The sequence below is a fragment of the Hylobates moloch genome, unplaced genomic scaffold (genome assembly GCF_009828535.3).
Source record: "Hylobates moloch isolate HMO894 unplaced genomic scaffold, HMol_V3 SCAFFOLD_1, whole genome shotgun sequence".
Taxonomy (NCBI): domain Eukaryota; kingdom Metazoa; phylum Chordata; class Mammalia; order Primates; family Hylobatidae; genus Hylobates; species Hylobates moloch.
In genome coordinates, this window is record NW_026652276.1 from 80,598,133 (window position 1) to 80,625,048 (window position 26,916).

The following is a 26,916-nucleotide window of genomic DNA, read 5'->3' on the forward strand; positions in this document are numbered from 1 at the left end:
ATTCTTCAGTGCTGCATTCTATGGACATATAATTAGTGCCTGTGTTGAGCCAGGCATTCCGCTAGGCCCTGGGGACACCCTGTAAAAGAGCTTGCAGTCAAGCAAGGAGAGGGGCAGGTCCAGCCTGTGAAGGAGAGAGCAAGTGGATTGTGTGAGGGCATTTGGGATGGGGAGGAGATACGGCCACCGGACCAGCCGGGAAGAGGGGGATGAACACACTCATTTGGAATTCTCTGACAAAAAAGAGCAAGGCTGCGATCAGACACTCGAGAGCAGGGATTTGTGAATAGTCATCCAAAACCACAATGGGGGAGGAGGAGGGAGCAAAAACATAAACTATCCATTGCCAATAATGTGAGGGAGGCCAGCAGAAAAGTAAACGACGAATTCCAGGCACTTCACTATAAATCAGAAGGTGGTTCCAAAAATTTTTAAAATACGTGTTGGGGAGGATGCACTGCTAGAGATACCTCTGTTGACATAAATTTATGTGAACATACCACAGGATTCTTTCATTTCTTCACAGAGTTCATGTTTTGACTCTTGAGAAACGTCTTTTTAGAATATATTTCTTTGATTTTCAAAGTTTCTAGAGGTGTGAGTCAATTTTTTCTCCTTTGAAAATGAAGTTGAGAAAAGGGTCAGCTGTAGTTTCACCCTAATAGAAAGAATTTTCTGGAGAAGCACGTAAAATACCAGAAATAGTCAAATCTTAGCCAGTGTCCGTGGCCTCACTTCCCTCAAGACAGCAGAAAGGAGATGCGAAAACATCACCCTTGACTCCCCGGCACCACCAAAAGGCCAAGTTGAGGACTTCATAAATCTTGAGCTCATGGTTTGAGTCACGCATGTTAAGCCACTGTAGAATATTGTTGCTGCTTTTCCTGTCGGATATATTTTAATTTTCATTCCAAATTAAATTGCACTTTAAGCTTCAAGAAAAGGTGAAATATTATATTAAATGGTTTCATTAACCATTTATAAATCTACTTCCCTTTAAGATTGATTTCTTTTCACTGAGTAAAATGTCTGTTTGTACCAAGGTCTGGCAATAGTCATATTCATTCTCTCTCTCTGTCCTTCCTTTCTTTCTTCCTTCCAGGGATCACTATTTGTGTGATGTGACATGGGCAACACAAGAAAGAATTTCTTTGCAGTGGCTCAGGAGGATTCAGAACTATTCGGTCATGGATATTTGTGACTATGATGAGTCCAGTGGAAGATGGAACTGCTTAGTGGTGAGACTGAATGGGGAGGTTCTGCTTCTAGAGCAACATGTGATCAGAGGGTCTGTGCAGTTGGGGAGAGTGAAGGCTGGGAATCAGGAAATGAGGTTTGAGTTTCTCTTCTTTCTGACTCTGTCTGATCCTGAGGCAATAAAATCTTGAATAAAACTCCTAGATAACCTGCCATCCCAAGGTGCTTCTATTTCTCCTACATGGACTAGTCATACTGTTTTAGTTATGGATACTATCACTTGGGAAGAGGAGAGGGGGTGACTGACCACAAGATAGAATCTGACATCAATATTTTAAAAACCAAAGAGGGCCAGCAGCTGCAAGCTCAACAAAGTGTGTTTTAATAAAGATAATATAGGGAATGGGGAATAACTGGCTGAGTGTCTGTGAAACAAAACAAACACATGAGGCCACAAACCCATTACCATACTGTCACTGTCTTTAAGCAGGAAACAGCTTTAGAATGCAAATAAATAACTGTCAGTCTGAGAGGGTGGCAATCCTGAGGCTAACTCTGTTCATCCAACCTTGAGGTGCTGGGAGGCTTCTAGCCAGGAGACCACGAGGTCCAACTAGGATGATGGTCAAAGTTAAAGTCCCTTTGGGAGCCCGCAGCCTGGGAGGGGTGGATCCTGGAAGAGGTTTGCTGGCATATGCGAAGGACACCTCCCCAATCCCCCTTATCTAGTCACAGACCCTGTGCCCACACGCCTACCCTCCCTGCTCTCATCCTGGCTAGGCTCAGGGCAGACTCTCACCTCCCAGAACTGGAGCCTCGCATAACTTGATTCACTTATTAATTTATGTAACAAACATAGAATTCCTGTTATGTTCCAAGCTCTGTGCTAAGCTATGGATTTTTTAAAAAAGTGAATTAGTCAGCATGCCTGCCCCCAAAATGTTTCTGTTCTAGTTGGGAATATTATCAAAATAAATAATAAAAGCTGCCACTTATGGTATACAAGTCACTGTGGAAGCTGAGGATCAACGTTTGAGGAGCTGGCTCAGGTCACAGGGCACAGTCAGAATTCACACTGCAAAACCCAAGCTCTTTGCTTGCTGCCAATGAAATCCTCGTAATACCTCATTGTACCATAAAAAGGGTTCAACCAAGGTACAGAGGGAATAGAGGGCAAAAGAAGATGATCAGCTCTACTGAGGGCAGGCTGACTGGGGAAGGAGATGATGTGGGAGAGCTATAGAGTAGCCTGGGGGAAGTTGCCATGTGCTGAGCAGATAAGGACCGAACGCCATATAAGCAGAGGGCTGTGCAAAGGCATCCAGTGTGAATAGCTTGGAACATGCAGGAACTAGGGACTGGGGGAGAGGTGTAGTGGGGAGCACTGAGGCTAGAGATATAGGCAAAGGCTCAGGTGCCATTCTGGGAGTTTGGACTTATCTTGTAAGAAATGGGGAGCTGTTTCAAGGTTTTAAACAAAAGACTATCACAATGGGACAGGCCTATCTATTGCTAACTAAGGTCAGCAGAGAAGAGCAGCAGGATCTCCAACAAGGAGATTCTGGCAACAGACCCCAGGCAACCTGCTGAGGACATGAACAAAGTCCTTAGCTGTAGAGAAGGACAGAGAAGTCAAAGAACTATGTGACAGGGGCTGAAGGAGGTGACTATGAGGAGGGCAGGAATCTAGAATGACCCCCAGGTCTCTGGCTTGGGTGAATAGGTGCCACTAACTAGAAGAAGAATGAGGGAGTAGAACAGGCTGGTGGGACAGAGGAAAACAAATGAAATTCTCTCTAGTTTTGTGCATGCTGGATTTAAAACACCAGTGGAGCTTCCAGAAGGACCCACGATATAACTTTAGGCAAGAGAGTCAAATGATCTAATGTAATGACTTGAAAAATACTAACATAAATAGAAATATATGAATGGAGATAGTTTTCCATTATTGTAAGTATGGCTCTATTTATATTACCACAAATTATGGCTATAGATTTCATCTGACTTCTCTTTGAAATGCTGTCATTGTCTCTTTCCCTTCCTAGGCACGGCAACACATTGAAATGAGTACTACTGGCTGGGTTGGAAGAGTAAGTGTTATAAGTTGTGGGATTTTATGGATGAGTCAGCTACTCAGCTATTTGATATGCAGCTATTCAAAACTAAGGCTCTAAGTGATACGTTATTAATAGCAATATTAGTTAACCTATTTCTCAAAATATGTAAATGCTCCCTATAAAGACATCTTTTTGTAAAGAATATATAACACACACAGTTGGAAAAAGTAAGGGGACAAGTGAAAAATCAAAAGCAGAGCAGACAAAACATAACGCACTCCTGGCAAGTTGTAACTCCCAGCAAGTTAAAGGGTAACCATGGCTGAAAGTTGGCCAAGGTGTCCAGTGACCTCACATTTGAAGTTATGTGATTTAAAGACAGAAAACACAGGTTCTGTCCCCAGCCTGCACAGATACCTAAGGAGAGGTGACTACAACAAGCAGAAAAACTCAGCAGCAACCACACAGCGCCCACTATGCACCTCTCTTTGGAGGAAATCATACTTGCAGGCTTATGCTTTATTAGGCATCCAGATGCAGAGCTTTATCCAGGAAAGTGTGGTGACCCTCAGGGACTTGTCATGCTTCTCAGTCCCACTGAGTTATATACACATTGCACAGAATTACCACCCAGATTGCTATGGCCATGGAATGTAATGAGTTGATGAAGGAACTCCAGTCATCATGTCACCTTGCATGGTAGATGAGGAATGAATCTCACTTAATTTTTATGATCACTTCTATTAAGCCCCCTTTAAGAGGGAAATAAAGTGACCCCCAAAATGTAAAGATTTTATACCTCTTGGATCACAGAGGTGAGGTCCCCAGTCCAAGAAGACAACCCCTTCCAGCTGGGCTCGGAGCTCCGGCAGCATTCACACGTCCTTTTTCTTCAGGCATTGATTGGGCAGAGGGGAGAGGTTTGCCAACATGAAAAGTGGTTTCCTCCATGGCAAGAGACACGCTACACTTCCTCACGACTCTTTGAAAAAAATATGTTTTTTCCTCTCTGTATTTAACCAGACAGATGCCACTTTTCACACATTTCTACTAGGCACAACTCCATCCAGGGGAAACAGGGAAATGTATTAAAAAGATAAGGCTGTGAACACAGGTCTAGAGAGGGGAATGTGTTTCAAAGCTCTGTAATGAGAACACCAAGTGTACCGCACGCCTCAGCTTGCTCCATAAATGAATTCGCTTTGAATCACTAAATAGAAGAGGGAAGCATTTTTCTTCCTTCCCAAAATGGGAGCTGATGAGAGAGGAAACATCGAGGGCGAAGTGAACCAACAATTTTAAAAGACCATCTCCTACCTGCTCTCAAATGTAGCTAGGAAATCAAAATCGTAAACCAGCATATTCCTTTCAGGCTGGGATAGACTCTCTTCTACTTAAACTGCATTATGTTCTGAGTACTATCTTTTATTGAACTGTAAAAAAATGGAAATTTGTTCTATATTTCTATACAAATATTTTTTGTAAATTGTTGATCATATTTAACAAAATGGAAAGGCTTATAATAAAAATAACTACATGAATGTTTTCATATGAAATATACAACAGACATTCCTTATAGTATGTAGTCCAGAAATGGTTAAATACTAAGTCTGACTTTCAAAAAGGAATATGTGTAAAAACAGGAAAGAAAGATATCCCCAAATTGCAAACCACCCCCAACCTGAAACAATACAAAATAATATGTCTGTTTCAAGAGAGCACATTTGTGACACTGAGGAAATTTACTGCTCCAGACTGAAAGGTTAATGCTATTTTCCAGGTGCTTGCAGCCGGAAGTCATAGTTATCATCCATAGAGAAAAGATGTCTCCAAATCAGCAACCACTTCTATTTATTGTTTTCTACAAGCCTCTTTATATACATTCTCTCATTTATGGCTCACAAAAATTACCTATGAGTATGGTGTTTTTGTTCACATTTTATAGAAAGAGAATTTTCTTTTTGAGACACTTTAATTTTAATTTGGCATATAAATGGAGCATGGATTTTTGAGCATAGGTATTGGACAGGACTTTCTAAAACTAAAGTTGGTACTGAGATGAGACACTGTGCTTTAATGTTCTTTTGTTCTCTATTATTTTCTAGTTTAGGCCTTCAGAACCTCATTTTACCTCTGATGGTAATAGCTTCTACAAGATCATCAGCAATGAAGAAGGTTACAGACACATTTGCTATTTCCAAATAAATAAAAAAGTGAGTATTCTTACATATTTTATTTCATGTTGACCTCTTTTTTTTTTGGAAACCAACTTGAAGTGTAAATCATTTGGTAAGGTGGATCAATGTGTATAAAAATCAGATTAATTTAAACTCCTCAGTGGTGTATTGTGTAATGTGGAACGGGGTGGGGAAACCCAACAAGAAAATCAAGGTTATTTGAATTCCTGCTATAAATGATTTAATCCTCCACTTTGAACAGAGAGAGTCTCTAATCAATCTCTTTTAAAAAAAAAAAAAAACCCATCAGGACTGCACATTTATTACAAAAGGCACCTGGGAAGTCATCGGGATAGAAGCTCTAACCAGCGATTATCTGTGAGTATTGTAACAATTGATAGGATATAAACCTACTTGTCATAATCATGCCCTCTTTGCCCAGAAGTAGGGAAAAAATCTCCTACAAATAAAGAGTAGTCTTTTTGGAATGTGTTCAATACTTTTTTTCTTTTTAACATACGGAAGCCTTAATGATTTTCACATATGCTTAGCAGATTTGATACCATGCCACCAGGCAGCTCTACCTCTTGCTCTTACCTGCTTTACATTACAAGAACTGTATCCTCTTTTACATGAACGTTGTGGAAAGCTGAACTAGCAATGAGGGGCATTTTGTTAAATTTCAGCTGGCACTGATTTTTTGGAAGGCTTGGAAAGGCAATTTTATCTGTCCACGTCCCGGCCATACTCTTTGCAAAATGGAAAGCTTTGCAGAGGCTGTCAACTGCCATATATGAGTTGGTAGAAAAGGGGGTGTTATTTTTCATTAGAATCTTAGGCACTTTTATGATTCTTTATTGGTCTAATCGCGGAGGAATTTTGCCACCGCCCGAAGTAGCTTTTGAAGCCCCTCTTCAGCAGTGGCTCTGCTGCTCTCAGGAACATGGGGCTCCTGCCATCTAGTAGCTTATGTTATAAGACAGAAAATACAACGATCGGAATCAATGAGTGGGGTCTCAATTTCAGGCTAGCTGCCTAGTCCTATTTTTTTTTGACAGAAGCCTTCTTTTGTGTTTTTACTTGTCACTCTAATTAAGGAAGAAATCTCTGGTTTTACGTATTTTACTCTGTTAAGAACAAGACCTTTCTGTGTAGAGATGACGGAGAAAAATGGCTTCTCGGGGGTGAGGGACACAGAAGCGATGGCGGAGGGCGGCGGGCACCGGTGCGCGCGCTCCGTGCACACTTAGGCTTGGGGTCTGAGTGCGGTGGATCGCCTCTGACTTCTTAAAAAACATAATTAATATATATTTCATTTTTTTCTCTTCCTAGATACTACATTAGTAATGAATATAAAGGAATGCCAGGAGGAAGGAATCTTTATAAGTAAGAGCCCTGTCAAGTTGTTGACTTGAGTCATTTTAGCTGACGAACAATTTCTGAACTCTATTTTTATTTTTTGCCTTGTCCTAACTAATATTAAACTGGTATTGCTATTGAGCACTTTTTATTCCTTCATAAATCAATCTACATGTCCACAAGAGAGAATGGCTTTATTTGATGTTTAGTGATATTTCCAAACAATGGGAGGTTTGAGGTTACTATTAATTTATGTATTTATTTCACGTTAAAAAAAAAAAAGAGTCCTAAAGATTGCGTTGGCATGCTGCTGTCTTTGAAACTAGAATATGGCTTTATTCAGTTCCTTCCTTTCACTTATCTTCTTCAAGCACTTAATTTCCACCGTTGGTTTTACAGAATCCAACTTAGTGACTATACAAAAGTGACATGCCTTAGTTGTGAGCTGAATCCGGAAAGGTGTCAGTACTATTCTGTGTCATTCAGTAAAGAGGCAAAGTATTATCAGCTGAGATGTTCTGGTAAGTCTGAGCTCCCTGGGAGGGAGGGCAGTCGCCGCTGTTATTCACTTCGAAGCAGCTCCCTCTATTCCTTTTGAATCTGAGGAGCTCTTGAAATCACCTAAGTCCCCTTCTCTCCACTCACATTTAAGTAGTGAGCATAAACAATCTTTTCTTCCCCTTATCATTGAGAGACTTGCGTAACTTGCCTTAGACCGAACACACACACACACGCACAAACACACACCCTTGTGTGTAACAGAAGCACTTCAGCGTTAAATACATACATATTGTGGGGTTTTAAATGATTATTTTATGCACTCGTCCCTTTCAATGAGAAAATGTATGTGGCTGGTGCATGTCACCCAACATGCTCACTACTCTATCTTCTGTTGCTGTTGCTATTATTAATTACAGATGAAGAAACCCGGGCAAGGAGTGGCCAAGTGACTTATGCAGGTGGTCACACAGTGAGTTACAGGCACAACAGGATTCAAAACAGGCCTCTGCCTCCCGAGCCATCCCTTTTAAACAGTGTGCCAGGTTACTTCTCAAAATGGGAGAAAGGATCTGGATATTCTGAAAAGAACTGTCCATAGCACAAAAATAAATAAATGTTTTCAAACCAGTTATCTGAGTCTTCCCTCACTAGTATATTTTATTATTATGCTTTTCTTTATGGTTCTTTACTATGACTTTTTTTTTTTAGCAGTTATTTCTTGGGCATGCACTTTATTCTAAGCACTGTGCTAAAAGCTTTATATTCATGATCTTGTTTAATCTTTAAGAAATCTCTATCAAGTAGATATTATTATCCTCATTTTCTATGTGAGGAAATCAAAGCACAGCTCTGTTGTCCTAAGTCACAGAGCTAGTGAGCCAGAATTCATCCCCAGGTATGGAAAGTGCCTTCACTGTTTCTAATCCAGTATAAAAATTAATATTTTCATCCAAACGCATAAAATTAAAGAGCTCACAAAATAGCTTTTCTATGCATTACCTTCCACTCTGCAACTACTACAGTTGGGATAAATAGTGACGATATGGGCTTGTGAGAAAAACACTTTTGCATGCCAGAAAGGAATCGCTTATCCAAGTCAGGCACTGTGCAGATGTGCCGCCTGGCTCTGGGACTCCATGGGAGTGGGGGCAGCGGGGGGAAATCCGTCCCTCCCTAAGGAGGCTGGCTCCAGGGCTCTGCAGCCCACCTGGGCAGAGCCTGAAAAACCCTGTGGGATCACGGATTTAGAGTGGGGAAGGATGTCAGCTCACATTTTACTTTGCAGATGAGTATATTAAGTTCAGAGGTGATAATGTGCCCAAGGTGCCCAGCAGGGCACAGATTCATTTCCTTCTTCATTCTGCTGAGCCCTGTGCCTTTCCAGTAATACTTCTTACACTGAAATTGCAACTATTTTAAAGAGAGGGGGAGGAGAAACAGCTAACATGTATTAAACTTCTTATGCATTATAATATTTATATGTTCTATCATTAAATGGTAACAAATGGTATTTTTGAAAAGTCATGTATACTATCTTTTCTAAAAAAGTATTCATCCAAAACATTTTTCCCTGATTGTGTTAACAGGTCCTGGTCTGCCCCTCTATACTCTACACAGCAGCGTGAATGATAAAGGTATTTTCTCATATTTTGTTCTTCATTTGTTTTTAAGAAAGTGTGTTGCATAAGTCCAACATGTACTTAGCATTGTGTAATTTTCTTTGGCTTTGTGTCTTGACAATGAGTTGAACACAAGCCTTATAACCTGAAATATGTGTAGTCCGATCAGTGAATTTCATGTTTGCTCATCATTGCACTGCATAATACACATTTTTCACATTGTAATGAATGACTGCTGTCTCCTGTATTTCTTTAGGGCTGAGAGTCCTGGAAGACAATTCAGCTTTGGATAAAATGCTGCAGAATGTCCAGATGCCCTCTAAAAAACTGGACTTCATTATTTTGAATGAAACAAGTAAGTTAAATTCCTTTGGAATAGTACTTTTCACGGAAACACCAATGCACTCTAACTATAGTAATTCGATCTGAAAATACGTATTTTATGTTATATATAAATCTAATTTAGAAGGTTATTTTTCCATGAAATGTTTTGTCACAAGAAATACTAGTTTTACATCCTTTTGTATTAAAACATAATACCATTCTACATAAAACTTATTCTGTCAAAAGGGAAGGGATTTGGAGAACATGCTCTGTCGTTAGTTCACTTTTATCTCATTAGTGACTATTATTCTACTAATATTAATTGTGTGTTTAACTTAATGACATGGTAACATATTTCACCTTTAACCCAAAGAGATCAAGGATATCTGAGATAGTTGTATAAAACAATTCGTGTTGGCTATAAAATATTGAAACTTCAGTCTCAGAAGAGAAATTTTGAATTTTTCCAAACCCTGCTGACTTCCCATAGTGTGGTCCCCGGCCTGGTTGTGTAATCGTGGATTATATTCAGAGACCAGTAAGAACAACGGGTTTCTTTGAGTAGAAAATCTTGTTATTTATTGTTTGTTTTTCTTTATTTTTTCCACTAAGGGCTAACAGCTTATAGGGGAGGGAGGAATCTGTTATATTAGGATTGATTCATTTTAGGCTTTTAAAAAAATTTAGGATAATAGAGAAGATTCAACACATCTAATTTTAAATATCAGGAAAAGCACAGGAAAGTATAGCATCCTCATGAAGAACAGTTTAGAGCAGTGCTACTCAAACTGAATGTGCATGTGAGTCTCCTGGGACCTTGTTAACATGCACATTCTGACCCAGCAGGTCAAGGAAGATCCAGGATTCTGCATTTGTAATAAGCTTCTAGGTGATGCTAGTGCTACTGACCCTTGAGCCACATGTGAGGGGCAAGAGCTTAGAGTTTTCCAGAGCTAACAGTGACAGCCTGCTACAGAAGGCACTGAACACTGAGATGTGACATTCTATTTCAATCATGAACACTGGGGAGCCCCTGCACGTTTTAGGGTCAGGGAAGCCACATTAGTAGACAGATGACTTGAGACAGGATGTAGGATGGAGCTGTGGGGATGGGGACGTCCCACTGGGAGGTGGTTATAGCCATTCAAAGTACAGAAAGGAAGGATGAAAGGTAGGTCAGGGAGGAGGGAGCCGGGAAGGTGGGACTCTGTGAATAGAAAGAACCCCCCAAACCAAAGACTATACATCTCCAAAAAAGTGGGACTAAAACACCTTCCCATCAACTAATGCCAATTCAAACAAAGCAGAGATCAAATGATGGGTTTTGCATATTCATTAAAAATAACATGGTCAACTGGTAGTTTGGTGTTCTATTGAAATTATAGTAGAGACTTAAATTTTGCTCTTACAAGCACATTTAATCAGAAGGCATAACAATAGTCAGCAAAATATAAATTGAAGATAAATCTATCTATGTATTTTACTCCCAAATCTTTCTTTTCTTTTCAGGTAAAATAATTGTAACAAACATAAACAAAAAGGAAGATAAATGTTAGATAAAAATAGCTCTAGAGATAAGAATTTTTTGCTTACAGTTTAAATCTACTGAATCTGGAATAATTTTATTTAAATGTGGAAAAGCACTTTTTTGTAGATCTATTAGTATAACTCATCTTTTATTTGGGAGCAAAGGAAACTGACTCATTATTTGGGGACAAATTTTATTAAACTGATGTTAAATCAAGCACAGAGAATGAAACAGACCCGTGGGAGATCATACAGAATGTACGCAACAGTTTGCTCCATATAAACCCGATCTCATTCTGTGAAACACAGAGCTGAAAATGGGAACTCAGCTTTGCGGTCTGGGATGGCAATAAGAATTACAAAAATGTTATTAAATCAGAATTCTAAAATAGAGTTGGGGCCAACTAAAAATCCTAAACAGCTTCAAGGAAATTCAAGAAGAGGAAAACATTTTGGAGGAAAACTTAGAACATAAGCCATAAACAAACTAGATAAGTAGATCGGATGCCAAAGAACAGAATCATAAAAACAAAACATTAGAAATTCTAAGATGCACTTTTATGTTACTAGGCACCAATGTATTTAATAGATACATTAGAAACAACTTTATGTTTTGACATTAACTAGTATTTTAACCTGTAAGAAAATGTTGTTATATCTTAAAAATGTGCTGAATCCAAGCAGTTCATTTTCTTTTTCTACTCTCATTTAACAAATTGTTAAACTCTAGAAATGACTTGCTACTGACGGAGATGAGGAACAAAATCTTGTGTTAATAATTTTTCTTACCTCACTAATTAATCTTTCTGTTTGTTTAGAATTTTGGTATCAGATGATCTTGCCTCCCCATTTTGATAAATCCAAGAAATATCCTCTACTATTAGATGTGTAAGTATTCAAGAGAAGGGAGCAATTTAGAAGTATTGAGTCATATATATTTTTCTCAGTGCAGCTTACTGAAAAATGGAGCCAAATGCATCCTTTCCCTCTTCCTGGATCACTGTTTACTATTTCCTCCTTTCACTGTACAGCCACAAAACCCAACCTGTGTTTTCTCACATCTTCTTAATAGAGAAGGGAGATACTCCTTTTCTGTCATAATGGCATATAGATTTTCTTTTGTTTTGCTTCTCTGAACTCCAAGGGAATTTCAAAGGAATTCTTAAGTCTGCATTTTCATCCTTAACCTCCTGGACATTTTAACAAGCAAGAGATGGGCATTAACAGTCTTGACAGTTCCCTTACCCCAGCTCCCACTGGCTGCCTCATGTTTCTCTTCCTTTATTTCCTGAAATATTACTGCCGGCTATTTTCTATTCCCCCTTTTGGTGAAGAGAAGTGATAGAGGAGAGTGTTCATTATTAAAAACTTAAAGTCTTTGAGAAAGTTAGGAAGTCATAAGTCTTTGAATAGTGAATGTGAACTCATATGAATTCCAAATATGACAGCTTTGTAAAATATTTTTTATAATCATTAGGAATACACCCTACTTGAATTTTTCTAAAATTGCCCTAGGGTCACCCATGAGGCCATAATGTCAGGCTCTTCCTGTCCTGGCTTGCATCATTTCCTATATTAAAAACAAAATGAAACAACACTTGTGCAGGGACCTGCTGAATGCCAGGTGCTTGGCATCATTTGCCTTATTTTATTCACACAACAAACCCATGTAGTAAGTTCTGTTGTTCCATTATATGGAAAAGACACTGAAGCTCAGGGACATAATGTCTCTGTTGTTACCAGCAAGAAAAAAAAGTGGGGAGAGGAAGGGAGGACATAGCTATTAGTATCAGACACAGCTTTGATCCACTATATTCACAGTTTCATGAAAACCACACATAAAAGCACAAAGAAAGGAAAAGATAGGTATTTTAAAATTCCAGATGTGTTATCTGATTTATTTTCAAGTAAAATAATTGTAACAAATGAAGTCAATTCATTCGTGACACTAATTTGTTTTAGGCTTCGGCTCCAATGCTAAAAAAGCATCCTTTTGAGTGAGTGATATTTTTATCTTCTTTGACTTCCTAGTAAGTAATGATTTGATCTCCATTAGAAAGTGTTTTAAAAAATGGTAAATTTAATACATATTTCTGTTCAGTTATTTTCCTTTTCCTCTCTTTTAAGGTCTATATTTTTTTTTCTATTTTAAAAAATAATCTTGTTTAATCTTGGGGTTAGGGAACTTGATATATACCTAATATTAAGGCAAGCTCTTAATCTACCAAATTTAATATAATTGAGAGGAGCAAGGCATTTCACATGTGAAAAAATATTTGCTTGCTCAAGAAATGCATGAATGCGTTTTCCTGTTTAAAGTTAGAATGTTATACTGTTTTGTTTAAAACTAAAGTTCTCTTGACTGACCTCCATAAGTAGAAGGAAAACATTAGCAAAGGCATGTAAGCAGGACTTGTCCTATCCTGTGCAGGGGACAGTGAGCAGATGAGTGGAGAGATGGGCTGGGGAGGGAATAAGTTACTGGAGAGTATCCATGTCCAGGAGTTGTGTAGATGGTGCAAAGATGACATATTTAAATGAATTGAAATGAGCTATAAGGAGCTCCTCTTGATTAACAAGCAGAAATAAGAGAGCTTTACAGAGCTTTACAGAGATTGTGCACACAGCTCTGTGTAGGGTAGATGGTAGCCTGTGAAGATTGCAGATACAAGGGAGTTAAACTTGTTAGTAAATAGAATGCCCAACGACATGCCCATTTTCCAATGCAACCTGTTTCTTCCTCTGAAGTTTTAAATATTAGCATTCATTCATACTGCAGTCCATTCCACAGTGATTTACAGTCATTGTGAGCAAGACTGTGCCGGGTGCTATGGGAAATGCAAAGCACATGATGCAGAAGTCAAAGTCCTTAAAGAAGGAAATAAACTTGTAGTCCAGGAGTATTTGTAAGCTGAGATGGAAAGATATCCAAAGCTGCATTTATTGTTGTCATCATCATGTTTTTTATAACACAACTCCCCCTTCTTAACTATTAGAGAAATTATTTCTTTGATTTCCAAGATTACATTAATACTTTTAAAATGTTGGCCTATGAAGTCTGTGTTTGATAACTATCTTCAAAGACAAAACTGACAAGTGTCTTTGAAGGAAATATACAACCATGGTAGTTGTGTTGCTAAGTTTTAGAGGACTCATTCTGGACACCCCATAGGCTGGCACGGTTTAAGGCTCATGATTGGGAAGGATGCATACTTCTTCTCCACGGGGAAGAGAAATGTAAGCATTCCTCATTTGATTCAGGAAAACCATGAAAGCTAACAATTCGGTATTTTTCATAGGTATGCAGGCCCGTGTAGTCAAAAAGCAGACACTGTCTTCAGACTGAACTGGGCCACTTACCTTGCAAGCACAGAAAACATTATAGTAGCTAGCTTTGATGGCAGAGGAAGTGGTTACCAAGGAGATAAGATCATGCATGCAATCAACAGAAGACTGGGAACATTTGAAGTTGAAGATCAAATTGAAGCAGCCAGGTGAGTGACTAGGAGATGAAGTCAAAGGTCATCTGATTTTTTTCCCCTTTAAAATTTACATTTTAAAGCTGTAAAGTATAAATAATTTAAAGTGTTCTGGGATGAATTTATAATCTTTTATCCTTACGGTAGGTTTTAGTGAAGATGTTATGTTTAGATAACAATATATTACATTATAGATTTATATGAAGTTCAAAAAAAAAGCATTTCCTAAATTCCTCTCTGTATGAGATTCTAGAAAGGGAGTTGGTATATGTCCTACCACCTTCTAAGAACAGCAACTCAAAATTCATCAGACTCGGGGACAAACTGAGGGATAAATGTACCCTAGTAAACATCTGACTAAACAGGCCAAGCCCATTCCTTCACAGTCAAGGATAAAGAGAGGACTTCAGTGTACATTTACATCATAGGCAGTGACAACTATGAAGTCCTAGGAGTAGCTCCTACAGTCTGGATGAGGGCGACTCTGCTATTTTGTGAAAATTGTAGAGCACAACCATCATCGGTACTATGAATAAGGGCTCTGTTAAGTATGAACCACATCTCATTCTTGTGCTCTTCACTTATGGGACTATAACTAGATGTGATCTGGCTCAAGAGATGTTAACAATGAATGATGGTTACTCATAAGATGCATGTTACATGGGAAGTGCTTTACCTGCAGGCATTGTCGCTGAAGCCCTGAGAGGTGGGTGTTCTTACCCCATATTTTAATTAAATAAATAGAGACTATTAGGTTAGGTAGCTTGCCAAGATGAATCAGGATTTGAATCCAGTCTCATTCCGACTCTCATATTTAACTACATTCAACTGATATGTGGGAAATGTAACTTTGAGTTTCTGTAACCAACAGCATGGATGTCTGGGGAAGCATAATAGGGAGGGTGGTTGAAAATAATGTTATGAAATCATAGACTAGGAAATGCAGAAGGATCCATGAATGATGAAATAGATGGAGAGAGGAGATGACAATTGATTAAGGATTCCTGAGTGAAAGAAATTCTCTTTTACTAAAGTTAATGATTAGCTATTTTCCTTAACAATTAAAAAATAGAGATTTGGAATAAACAGGGGATACATTTGTTCAAGAGTGAGGCTTTGATATTTTAAAAATAAACTTGTATCTATCCAGATTGCTCCTCTGTGACAGAGGGCATAGTTTCCAGGGTCTCTCAAATCTGACCAACAAAAGTCCTAAAATTACAAAATTGAGGATCTACTATATACAACCCCAGTTAAATAAGTAATGAGAAATAGTGTGTTTATACAGTGGAACACGCTATTGCAGCAACTAAAGAGAGCTAAGCATAACAACATGGATGAATTGCATATACTGTTGAATGAAAGAAGCTGGACACAAAAGTGTACATCCTACAAGATCCAATTTATGTAAAGATAAAAACAAGGCAAAAATTCAGTGAAATTTTTATGGAATTCAATAAAAGAAAAACATTTCCTTTTGTCCCTTTGCAAAGAGGGAAATGCCTTAGAGGCTTCTGATAATATGCACAGGCCACGATTTCAAGGATACATTCACTTTGTAAAGGTTGATCAAGTTATACACGAATGATCTGTTGCACATTGCTGTATGTCTGCCTCCTTCAATTTTACAAAGTTTACGTGGAAAAGATGAGTTGAAAACTAGTTTAATTTTTTTCTAACACTGCTTAACTTAGGGCAACCTAGGACATATATCATTACATGAAAACACAAAGACTGTCAAAATCAAGATAGGTTAATGCAAAGATCTGTAACCACCCACAATGCTAAAAATTTGAGTTCCATTTGTCGGGTATTTTTAAGTAAAAATAATTTCTTTTGATATCAGGCTAATATTAAGAAATAGGTGCATAAAACATTTTTCTTATGTCTTTACCTGGATTCCAATTCTGAACACAGTTTTGTGGCGAAGAAGAGTTCTTAATCCATCAAGGAAAAATTTATTTCTATTGAGTGCATGGTGCTGAGCTAACTAATCAACACCCAGCATAAGAAGGGATTTATTTAGAGAATGGTGTTTAAGTTCTCAGGTAGGGGGCCCAGAGACATTTCTAAGCCCTACTCAGAAGTTTTTCATGCCCTTGTCTTTCTCCATTGCAGGGGCAGACTCTCCCAAACTGAAAAACATCTGGAGAGATTTAAATTCAATTATGTAAAGAAAAGTGCATCTGGGCTGCAAATTTTTGTATAAAGCTGTGAAAAAAACTGCCAGGATTTGTTTTCTGTGAATCATACACACACACACACACACACACACACACACACACACACCACACACACACACAATTTTTATGAACTCCAACAAAAGTAAACCATGTTCATCTGGATCTTAGGTTAAAATGACAGATATTTATCTCAGGTGTTTATTTGATTACTGGCAGCAATTTTTAATCTCTAATAGAATGAAGCAGAGAACAAATGGCAGGGTTTCACATTTGTGCCTTATCTAAGTTTTCTATACACAGTGCAGTACTGATCTGTGGACGTTTTCCATGTGTTTTAGACAATTTTCAAAAATGGGATTTGTGGACAACAAACGAATTGCAATTTGGGGCTGGGTGAGTAGTTGGCTGATGAATCTGTATGCATTCGTTAGTGAATATCACTCAGAGCAGGTTAATTTATCTTTTGTATATACATATTTGGAGGTGAAAATCACATCTATCAAGTCTTAGGTCTCTGGGCAGTAACCCTGCAGAATCTCCACTGAGTTAGGCTTACACCTTTGTTTATTATGATGAGCGAGGGAGGTGAGGTAGAAAGAGCAAGAAGGAAGGAGGGAAAGAGGGAGGGAAGAGGGAAGGGAAGGAAAGAGGGAGACTTTTTCTTATGCACCAGTCAGTAAAGATTTCATGTTATTGTTTTTAAATCTTCTATAATTGGTACCATGCAGTCACTAGGGTCAGCAAATTTTCCATAGTTTTCCCCGTATACCTACCAAGAAAGGGATCAGGGCTCTGAAAGTGTAGTCTTTAAAGATACTGTCCAATTAAGGCCAATTTAAGCCTCCTATACCATGCTTTTTATCTCTAAAGAGGCACAGTATATAAAGATGTGAGAAATGTGGAAACTGCGACTCGCTTACCATATGTCCTTATTCTTTTACCTCCATAAAAATAACTGTTTCCATTCCTTAGTCATATGGAGGGTACGTAACCTCAATGGTCCTGGGATCGGGAAGTGGCGTGTTCAAGTGTGGAATAGCCGTGGCGCCTGTATCCCGGTGGGAGTACTATGGTATGTAATTGCTGCCAGGTACAAAGAGATACAGAGTGTTGACCTCAAAATGCCAGTAACAAAGCCATTCCTTTCTGAGTTTCAGTGTTTTTACAGCGAATAATAGGCTGATTCATCTTAGAGGTTCTTTTTGGATACCTATAATAAGATGATCTCATTTATTCTGCTATTGTGCAGGGCTGGGTGGTATATTTTATTACACGTTTGGTTTTTTATCAACAAATTCTGTTTTCCAAATTTCAAAACAGCCCCATGCTACATTTCTACAGATAAATCATTCCTTATCTTTACTCTGATTTGATTCTTGGGTTACACATATTAGCAGAGTGAGAGAAGTATGTATCTCTTTGCCTTCAATTAAATGTCAAATACAAGTAGGGCTTTGGATGGGAAGAGGAGAGGAGGAACAGTGGAAATACCCATTGGGGGGTTGTTGTTTTTTTTCACTCTTAATAGGTGAAAGCTACTCTAGAATATGCTCTTTGTCATTGAGAGACTATGATTTTATAAGGCATCATACACCTCTAAGACTGCAATTCTCAAAGGGGAGGGAGTAGGGGATGGAAGATGAGGGAGGAGGGGGGGAGTCAGAAGTGGTAAGGAGGTAATTGATTTTCCTGCACCTCTTCTGACCCCATCTCAAGTCTTCTGTCTAGTGTAAGAAAAGAATGGCTGATGATGAATAGCTTATTAAATATTTTAGATCCAGAAATATGGTAGTACCCAGAGAAAGTCTCTTAAAGTCTCTCCCAGTCAAGATAAACCAATGTAAAAATACATTTCTATCTTTCTGTTAAGAAAATTGGAGGGCATAGTTATAATTTGATCTACACACAATGAATTTGTTTTCATAATATTTTTCTGCTTGACATTAATTGTTCTGTTGGATGGCTTGTTTTTGGAGACCTCTAGTGGTCAATAAAATAATGGAGTAAATCTTTGTAAGTTTAAAAATATGAAATGAGAAGAAACGTCATTTAATGTATATAGACCAACCTAATACATAGGAATTGTCTAGAGTTCTTATATACGTGTAAATTTAAACAATTTTATTCAAAGATGGGACAAAAGGAATACGTAAATGGTGTTTCAAGGCGTATTTTTAAAAGTTTACAATTGCATTATGCAGTTATGCATAATATTTTTTAAATGTTATTTTTAAAATTTCAGATCTTCTTATACATATAAATCTGGTTAGCATAAATAAGAAAGGAGTATTGTGTTCTATGACAAGCAGAATTAAAGTCTGCAGCTACCTAGGGGAAAATGTGTTTCACCCTTAAAGGCCGTGTTTCACCCTTAAAGGCCATGTTTCCCCATCTAACGTACAACCTAAGATATTAATATTGAAGTGCTAAAGTTAAAAAAGATATGAGCATTTTATGAAGTTCTTATATTTTAAAGTGTCTTTTAAAATATTCTATTTTTATATTAGTGTCCTTTAAATATATAAAATTATGTATAGTCAGTATTCATGTTAATCAAAATGATAAAATATCACTGTTAGTAATTTTGGAGGAAAATATTTTGATTTTCATAGAAATGGCATAAAGTATACATATGGAGCAACTAACACTCATTAGTTGTTTCTAATCTACAATACCAGTCACTCAAAAAGTGTTAGAATGTTGAATTTAGATAATATATCCATTTTTAAAATTAATGAAATCAGTTTTGAAATACTTGTAAAATTATAGTGAGATTCAAGCCACTAACCTAGATGGCACAGTGGCAAGATAAAATTCTTAGACTTTTTAACTGGAATCTGGTCACTTAAGGAGGCAGTTTTCAAAGCAGTTATGTCAGATTTTTAAGGTTTTATTGCAATTTGGCCTCAATAATTTTTTTTACTGATACTTTAGGCCAAATATATATAATGTATCATTTAATTTTTTTAAATCAGGCAAAATATGTTTAACTATCCAAAATAACCAAACCAATTATGCAACCTGTTTTTCAACCATATTTATAGATAAAAGAGCTTATGTCATTTCAGCAGACAGATATTAATGTAATCTGTTTCACAATGCTCAACTGTTATACCACAAAAATTGAGGCTTCACCACAAAATGAGAGAAAACAAATGCTAAACTTGCATTATGATGGAGTAGCTGAGCCAATATGGGGATATACAGCAAATAAATGATAACTGAATTATTTATTTTTATTATAGTGAATCCCAGCCTGACCCCCAAAATAAAATATGATTTAAATCAGCAACTAGTAATTGAACATTGTTAGGGGTCTCCAAAAGGAAATAGATGATCATAAATCAGGGCACATACTTGTATTATAACCAAAAAATTTCAACACAATTGAGGCATTAAGTGACTTCCTAACTAAAATTCTTCGAGAGGGTCATATGATAATGTTAAGATCCCTTACCCCTTAGCACTTCACATTTGACTTTTCTGCAGGTGGATTATTGATTGGATTTTAGATAATCTGGTTTGATCTCCCTTTGCCCCATCATTAGGGAAAAGTGAGAATGGGTTAGGGCTGAGTGTGGAAAGGTATGAGTACGCAGGGATCTGGGAATTAGCATCTCTGGCTATATTAGAAAGCCAAGTAAAAAATTACCTCCCATAAGGTGCTTTAGCCACCCTTTTCCTTCTTCATAACCACATAGAGATACTTCTGAGAGTAACTCTATATTCCTATACATAAGTGAAGACATATGGAAACACTGAAGTGGCCCATTAAAAGCAAGAAAAGTTGTTATTGTATGAATTAAACTCTTTTTTCTTTTTTTTCTTTCACAGACTCAGTGTACACAGAACGTTACATGGGTCTCCCAACTCCAGAAGACAACCTTGACCATTACAGGGTAGGAGATGAGGACCTATACCTATTTTATAACCTATTTATAAGTGGTTTAAGAACCTTCTTAACTGTATCTATTCTAGAAAATATATATTTTTATTTCCAACAAAATTCTTGTTAAAAAGAAATAACACAGGTGGTTTAGAGATACTCCAATAGCTTCCCCTACTATATTCTGCATAATTACAGTCTTTATCGTATGCTATATAGGTCACAATATGCATTCATTTAGAAATACAAAGCAACATCAGATAATTACTTTAATTATAAAATTTCAGTTTAGAAAACCTATTAGAAATTCAACATATTCCTTTAGAGCCTAGAAGACTCTCTAAACCTTTAGCTATATATTGAAATTTCTTACAGTGTTATCATAAGTAAGATGTATATACGAGACTGTAATTTTCTTACTCATAGCCAATTATGTACAGTTTTTTTCACAAAGATTTAAGTAAAGCAGGTGAGAGGTAGGTACAGTTGGGCAGTACCCTTAAAAAGCCCTAAACCTAAATCACTGAATAGCATCCAACAGGCTGGTTGCCTGATGGAAGAACCAGTGGGCAGGTTGCTCTGCAGATGGGCTATAGCATTTAAAATATGGTGTGGGTGCAACTATCATTGACAGCCCCCATGTGCTAGTGTGGATGCCACGGCAAAGCCAGAGCATTGTCTCTGGTGCCACATTGATGCAGCTGGAAGTGCTAGCATAAGTACTCGGGACCCTTCTGGCACTTTGATCATTCCAAAACTTTGCTGATTCTGTTTGTCATGTTAGGTTGAAAAAATTTTTTTTAAAACCCTGAAACTTACAGCTGACAAGGTAAATCATTTATGATGTTTACATTTTTCAAAGAATGTTCACAATTCTTCCCAAGACAGTGAATTAAAGAGAAAGAAAAACAATAAGAATAACTTAAGAACACAATTTCTTCTCATCTGTGTCATGACTTCGTATTAATACATTGCTCTGAGCAATATCCATATGTTTTTGTAAGATGTCATCACTATTACTATGGATGCTGAAGTCATCTGATCAAAACACAGTAAAACTCAAAAGTTTCTAGTTTTGCAAGACAAGTATAGACAATTTAGTTTTACCAATTACGTTCAGCTTAATGAGTAAGGGGTGTGTGTGTGTGTGTGTGTGTGTGTGTGTGTGTGTGCAGGGAGCTGTGATAGCAATGTTTTTGTATTAGTGGCTGTATGACGGTTTTCACGTCTGTTTCTCAGTCAAGATAGAAAAGTAACAATCTGCAAAGTGAGATGCACAAATCATCTACCCCTACAACCTCCCATAATTAGATTGTCCCCACTTCTGCTAAGGGTCCCGTTTAATACTTAGGGTTCAATTCTTCCCATTCTTTCTCCTCCACCTCCCATAAGCTGCTTTAGACCTTCATTTCCTTCTTCGTAACCACATTGCTATTGTCACATAACCTATCTCCTTTTATAACAATAACCCGATTTGTCTCCCCTTATCTTGTCTTCTCACACTCCAGTCTATTGTGCACAGAGCTGGGAGATTAACTCCCACCCACAACATGTTCATGGTTCCTTCTTGTGTACTCAACTAAGCCCAGTCCTCACGCTTTACCCAGGTGTTCGACACCCTTCCTATAGTAGCCCACTTTGTCTGGAATGCTTGCTGTTCTCTGAATGTTTCTGTGGCTTTCCCTTTTGTGCCTTTGCCCGCTGCTCCTTCCACATGGAGTGTCATTTCCCCTCCATCTCCACCCATTCAGAAACTTACACAGCCCTCTCAGTGGAGTAGCATCCCCTTTTGAATCCCCTTTTGATAGTTTCCTTGTATATCTCTGAATCCTCATTTTATTCCACCTTGAACTAATAGGTATCTTGTACTGAATTTTCCCCTCTTCAGTACTGTTAGTTATTCAAGGTGTATAAGCTAGTCAACACTGTATTCTTTGCCTTCCCCTTTAGGAGGTATAAACCCCAAAACCTTTCCTGATTTAACTTAAAAATTTTTGAAGGGAAACATTGTTATACAAGAATTTCCCCATCACCGTTTTCATTTTCTAGTTCAAATTTTCTTGTTAACGACCCAACCAGAATACTAAAATTTGATTGTCAAAGAGTTTTCTCCTACAAGATTCTGAAAGTTCCCGAAACATTAGAGTTGTAACTGCCTAGGATCCCAATCCCTCACTTGAACATGGTGGATGATGAATCCAAAACGTTCATTTAAAAAAATTATATTCTAAAAAGTGGAGACTGGAAGCACAAGATCAAGCCCAACCTTGGCATCTAAGGAGGTTCATGGCACCTACCCTACTTCCTCAAATAACATCAGCCAATGGGGTATTTCCTCTTCAACCAGCCCTTCCTATATAATGAGATAGGATAATTAGTTGTAGTCTGCTATTTCAACCTGCATAAATTTCCAGTCTTTCCTATAGGCTCCTCGTTCCCACATAGATCCCCTTCTTCTCCAGCTCTTTCCCCGACTGCGGTGGCCATTTCCATCTCCACCTTTAGGTGTTCGCTGCATGAGGTAGTCATGTAAATAGAAGTCACTTCCTCCTGCCAATGGCAACACACGCACACTGGGTGCACAAAGTCACTCTTTCACTTCACTGCACAGATGGCACCCGAGGACTGTTTAATCCTTCCACGCCAGGAGTCGGGTTTTCTTGGCACAAAATTCATTGCTGGCAATGGACACATTAAAACTGCCAGTACCAGGGAGCTAAAGGTTCCCAATGTGTTACTAAGAGGAATTATTTGGGAGGGCGATAGTTAAGGTGGGCAGGATACAAGTGAGGCAAATGCACTAACTGAATTGTCTCCACCGTGGTAAGTTGCTTCCTCCGAAATGTGGAGAACTGAATCTATGTGGAGAACTGAATCTAAGTGCCTATTTTTGGTGCACAGCAGGCTTTAGAATAAAGCTGCCCTCCTTTGTTTTTTAAATGAGCCTGTGCTTTTGTCTCTGGCAGGAATACATTCAAAGATTCTATTTTCCTCCAAGGCCCCAGCTGCCCCTCTGGACCCCATCTTTTACTTTTCTTTCCCAGGTTGTTTTTCTTTTCTCCTCTCTCTCTCTCTCCTCATCTCTCTATCTCTCTCTCTCTCTTTCTCTCTCTCTCTCCCTCTTTTTCCTTCTCTCCCTTTCTCTCTTCCTCCCATCCTTTTTGAAAAGACAAAGGAGACAATTCCTTAGAGGATTTCACCACCCTGTGCATTTCAGTGGATTAGAAGGAAATATTTTTAAAGCAGTTCACGTTTAGTCTGGATCAGTGACTCTTTTCAGTACACTGAGGATTAGGAATGACCAAAGTGTATAACAAGTAAGGCCTTGATCTTAGTCTATGTTTCAGCTAAATAGCCACTGATACGGTGGCCAGAATTACAGCCTTTGGAAGAAAATGCAGTTTTTAATAAAACTCAAATAAGAAAAGGATTTTTTATTATTAGGTGATTGTTGATCTGGATTTGGAAGAATTTAGAGAAATCCACATCACCAAGAGAAGCACATGTCGTTAAATCAAAGTCCTACCCACCATTGAGGAAAGGGAATTAGAAGAGCCATTTGCATACATGAATGGAACAGGCGGGGATGCCATGTGCAGTTGTTCAGCCTGTGCCCTGCTGAAAGCCAGACGACACTCCATTTTCTAAGGCCTACACCTCCAGGGCTGTGTCAAACCAGACGGAGCACCCTTTCCCATTCTTTCAAAGCTGCCATGTGGATTAGGGGACCCTGAGACTAAGGCCTAGACCCAATGCCGTGACACAAGCAGTGACTCCGTAAGACTCTTTTTGGAGATAATAATCCAACTACTGGCAAGAGGCGAGGGAGAAGCACTTTTAAAGGATATCCAGACCTCAACGATGAAAGGAGATGTTCATCCCCCCCACCTCAAGGAGCTGATACCGGAAGCTCTAAATGGGCAGCCAAAGTGGAGGGGTGACAAATCTGAGCTAAAGGGTAGTATAGCTCTATAGAAACATCTTTTCTGCAATATGTCTCAGTCCCAGCAGACAGAAATGGTGACAGATTTGAGCAAAGGAATCAGATCCAAAGGGGCAACCCTCAAAACCAGTGTCAATCAGCAGACAGCAGCTGTAGCCACACCTTGCGGAGTGGGCTCCTAACAGTGAGGAATGGTCTCTCATGTGGTCAGTCACAGGTCTTTTAGTCAAACTTGTAAAAAATGTTAACATGTGGTAGACTTTCATTCACCCATTCGAGGTGCCCGGTGTTTTAATCATTCGGAAGTTTATTCTTTGTCAGTTAGAAAAAACAGTATTTTGGGAGAGAAATAAAAAAGAATAGGTAATAAAAGATGAATTTGAATATGACAAAGTAGCCAATACGTATGAAAAAGACTTGTGGTTTTCAAATTGTGACTATGAAACACCAGGAATTCTATACCTTAGGAGCATGTAGGGAGGGGAAGGGAAGTGGCCAAGAAGTTAGAGGTTCCCCTTCTCTGCTCCCTATCCAGAGGGGGTCTAGTTTCACTTATTTCATTCATGTTTTCATTCATTTATTAAGTGCTTCTATGGCAAGTCATCATTCTAAGCTCTTTACATGGGTTATCAGGTTTAATTCTCCTCCAGATCCTCTGAGATAAGTACTGTGTTTCTATTTTACTGACACAGAAACTGAGGGACAAAAATGTTATGCAACATATTGATATTGAGGGTTAGAAAAGGGAGAGAGGGCACTTATCTGAATCACTAGAGAAAGATTTCAGAAGATGGGGAGGATGAACATGATGCTCTCAATAGGTTACGTATTGGGGGAAGGCAGATCAGCACAATAGGCGAATAGCAGGAAGAGTCGTTTTTTGGCAATGTGTGAAGCAGGTCCAATGAACTGAGGGATAACAGAAGAAGGGCTCTGAGAAGAGCAGGCCAAATGCTGGCCAAGAAGACAGGACATAAGCCTGGGGAGGGGATGGATTTATGAATACACACAGAGAGAAGTATCAGATCAAGGGCAAGAGAAATAGGACCCAAGTCCTGAGCCTTGTTGCCAAGAGAAGAGGGCAGCCTGGAACACACAGAAGGGACTGATTTAACTTGTAGAGGAGATTTATTTTGCATTTTGCTCAAAATTTGATAGGCTTTTGGCAAGTGTATGAAACAGTCATAGATTTGGCAGTCTTCTGCTAGCAGATTTGAAATGTTCAATCCTTAAGAACTGCTGCATCGTTAGGTTATGCAAAACAGGGTGCAATTTTGTAAATATGCCATCTTGTACTGATTTGACATTTGTTCTATTATCCCAGAATATGCCAAAGGGAGAGAGACCTTCAGATTTAAGCCAAACCTTAACTTGTTTGTTGAGTGCTGATAAAATGTTGACTGCTGTGTGATCTTTAAAGAAGCCAGTGTTGCTTGGTGAGGCCTGAGGTGGAGCCCCCTGTCTGGGGTTGATGGGAGCTCTCTCCTTGGCATCCCATGGGTACAGTTGTTTGATATATGTAAATAAGAAAAACATCTGTTTTAGTGAGTTGAATTCATTCTTTTCTCAAACATTTTCTGTGGCCCCTGTTGTGATATTAATGGTGCTTCCCAAAATGGCATCATTTAATATTATTTATGCAGCTTTGGTTACAAGTAGGAGAATGCATAGAGCAGGCCACTAAACCCAAAGTCATATCTTACTGAGGTGCTGGGTTGCTGTCCATTAGACCCAATGACTGTGTGCTCTTTCTATAAGATCTTATAAATGGGATGAGTTGTTTGGTTGTGATATCAAGTGCCAGTAGAATATAACAGTAAGGGACATGGGCTTTTGGGGTTGGGCCAACATGTCCTCAATTTCTGTTTCAACCACTTACCAGCAGTATGAGTTTGAGGAGGCTACTTAACCTTACTGAATCTCAGTTTCCTCATCTGCATAATGGGATAATCAGACCTACTTCACAGGGTTATTGAAATCATTAAATGAGGTGCTTGTGCCTGCCATGAAGGAAGCTTTCAAAACATGGCAGCTGCCACCATTATTATCTAAAGGAAGCAAATTGTCCTTGTGGTTCCTAGATGGCACTAGGGGTAGTTTAAAAATTGTTATACCTTCTGTTTCTCATAGTACTCTCCTCCTCTTATCAGCTCTCTCTTTTAATTCAAAAATACAAAGATTTATTTGTTGGAAGGTAACTGAGGAACCAGCATGATCCAACAAGCAGCTACAGATGGTTCTTCTTGGGGACTGAAGGAAAAGCTCCTCAGAGATGCTGTGGAGTCGGCACTGCCACTGGACCGATCCTTCCCACTTCTCCTTGCCAGGCTGTTGCTGGCAGCGGGGCTCTCCGGAAGTTTCTAGCCTCAGGAGAGTGCCAACTGCACCACCATTGCATCCTTGCCCATTTATCACTCTGAGTTTCCTTTTTAGTAGTTGGTGATAGACTATTCGGCTTCTAACTTAGTCATCCATTTCCTTTTTTATTTCTGTTTCCATGGATAGGCAAAGAGGGATTATCCTCTTTTGGTAGGTTAAAATAGCACAATTAATTTTTTTCTAATCATTAATCATACCTTAAATTCATGCCTGTATTTCTTTTTCTGGCTTTGTATGTTATCCTTACAGCTTAAAGTGTGCCATACAGTGGACTGTAAAGGGTGT

General features: G+C 38.5%; 1 protein-coding gene across 1 annotated transcript in view; it reads left to right on the plus strand.

Annotated features, from left to right (window-relative positions):
* The window catches only part of DPP4 (dipeptidyl peptidase 4), an 82,745-nt gene that overhangs the window by 48,784 nt on the left and 7,045 nt on the right, over positions 1-26,916 (plus strand). Inside the window, exons 11-23 of the mRNA XM_058435803.1 lie at positions 1,103-1,238; positions 3,243-3,287; positions 5,360-5,467; positions 5,742-5,809; positions 6,764-6,817; positions 7,190-7,311; positions 8,878-8,925; positions 9,167-9,265; positions 11,580-11,649; positions 14,061-14,255; positions 16,762-16,816; positions 17,396-17,495; positions 20,258-20,322. Of these exons, the coding sequence (XP_058291786.1) occupies positions 1,103-1,238; positions 3,243-3,287; positions 5,360-5,467; positions 5,742-5,809; positions 6,764-6,817; positions 7,190-7,311; positions 8,878-8,925; positions 9,167-9,265; positions 11,580-11,649; positions 14,061-14,255; positions 16,762-16,816; positions 17,396-17,495; positions 20,258-20,322 (1,165 nt within the window). The remainder of the gene's footprint in view (positions 1-1,102; positions 1,239-3,242; positions 3,288-5,359; positions 5,468-5,741; positions 5,810-6,763; positions 6,818-7,189; positions 7,312-8,877; positions 8,926-9,166; positions 9,266-11,579; positions 11,650-14,060; positions 14,256-16,761; positions 16,817-17,395; positions 17,496-20,257; positions 20,323-26,916) is intronic.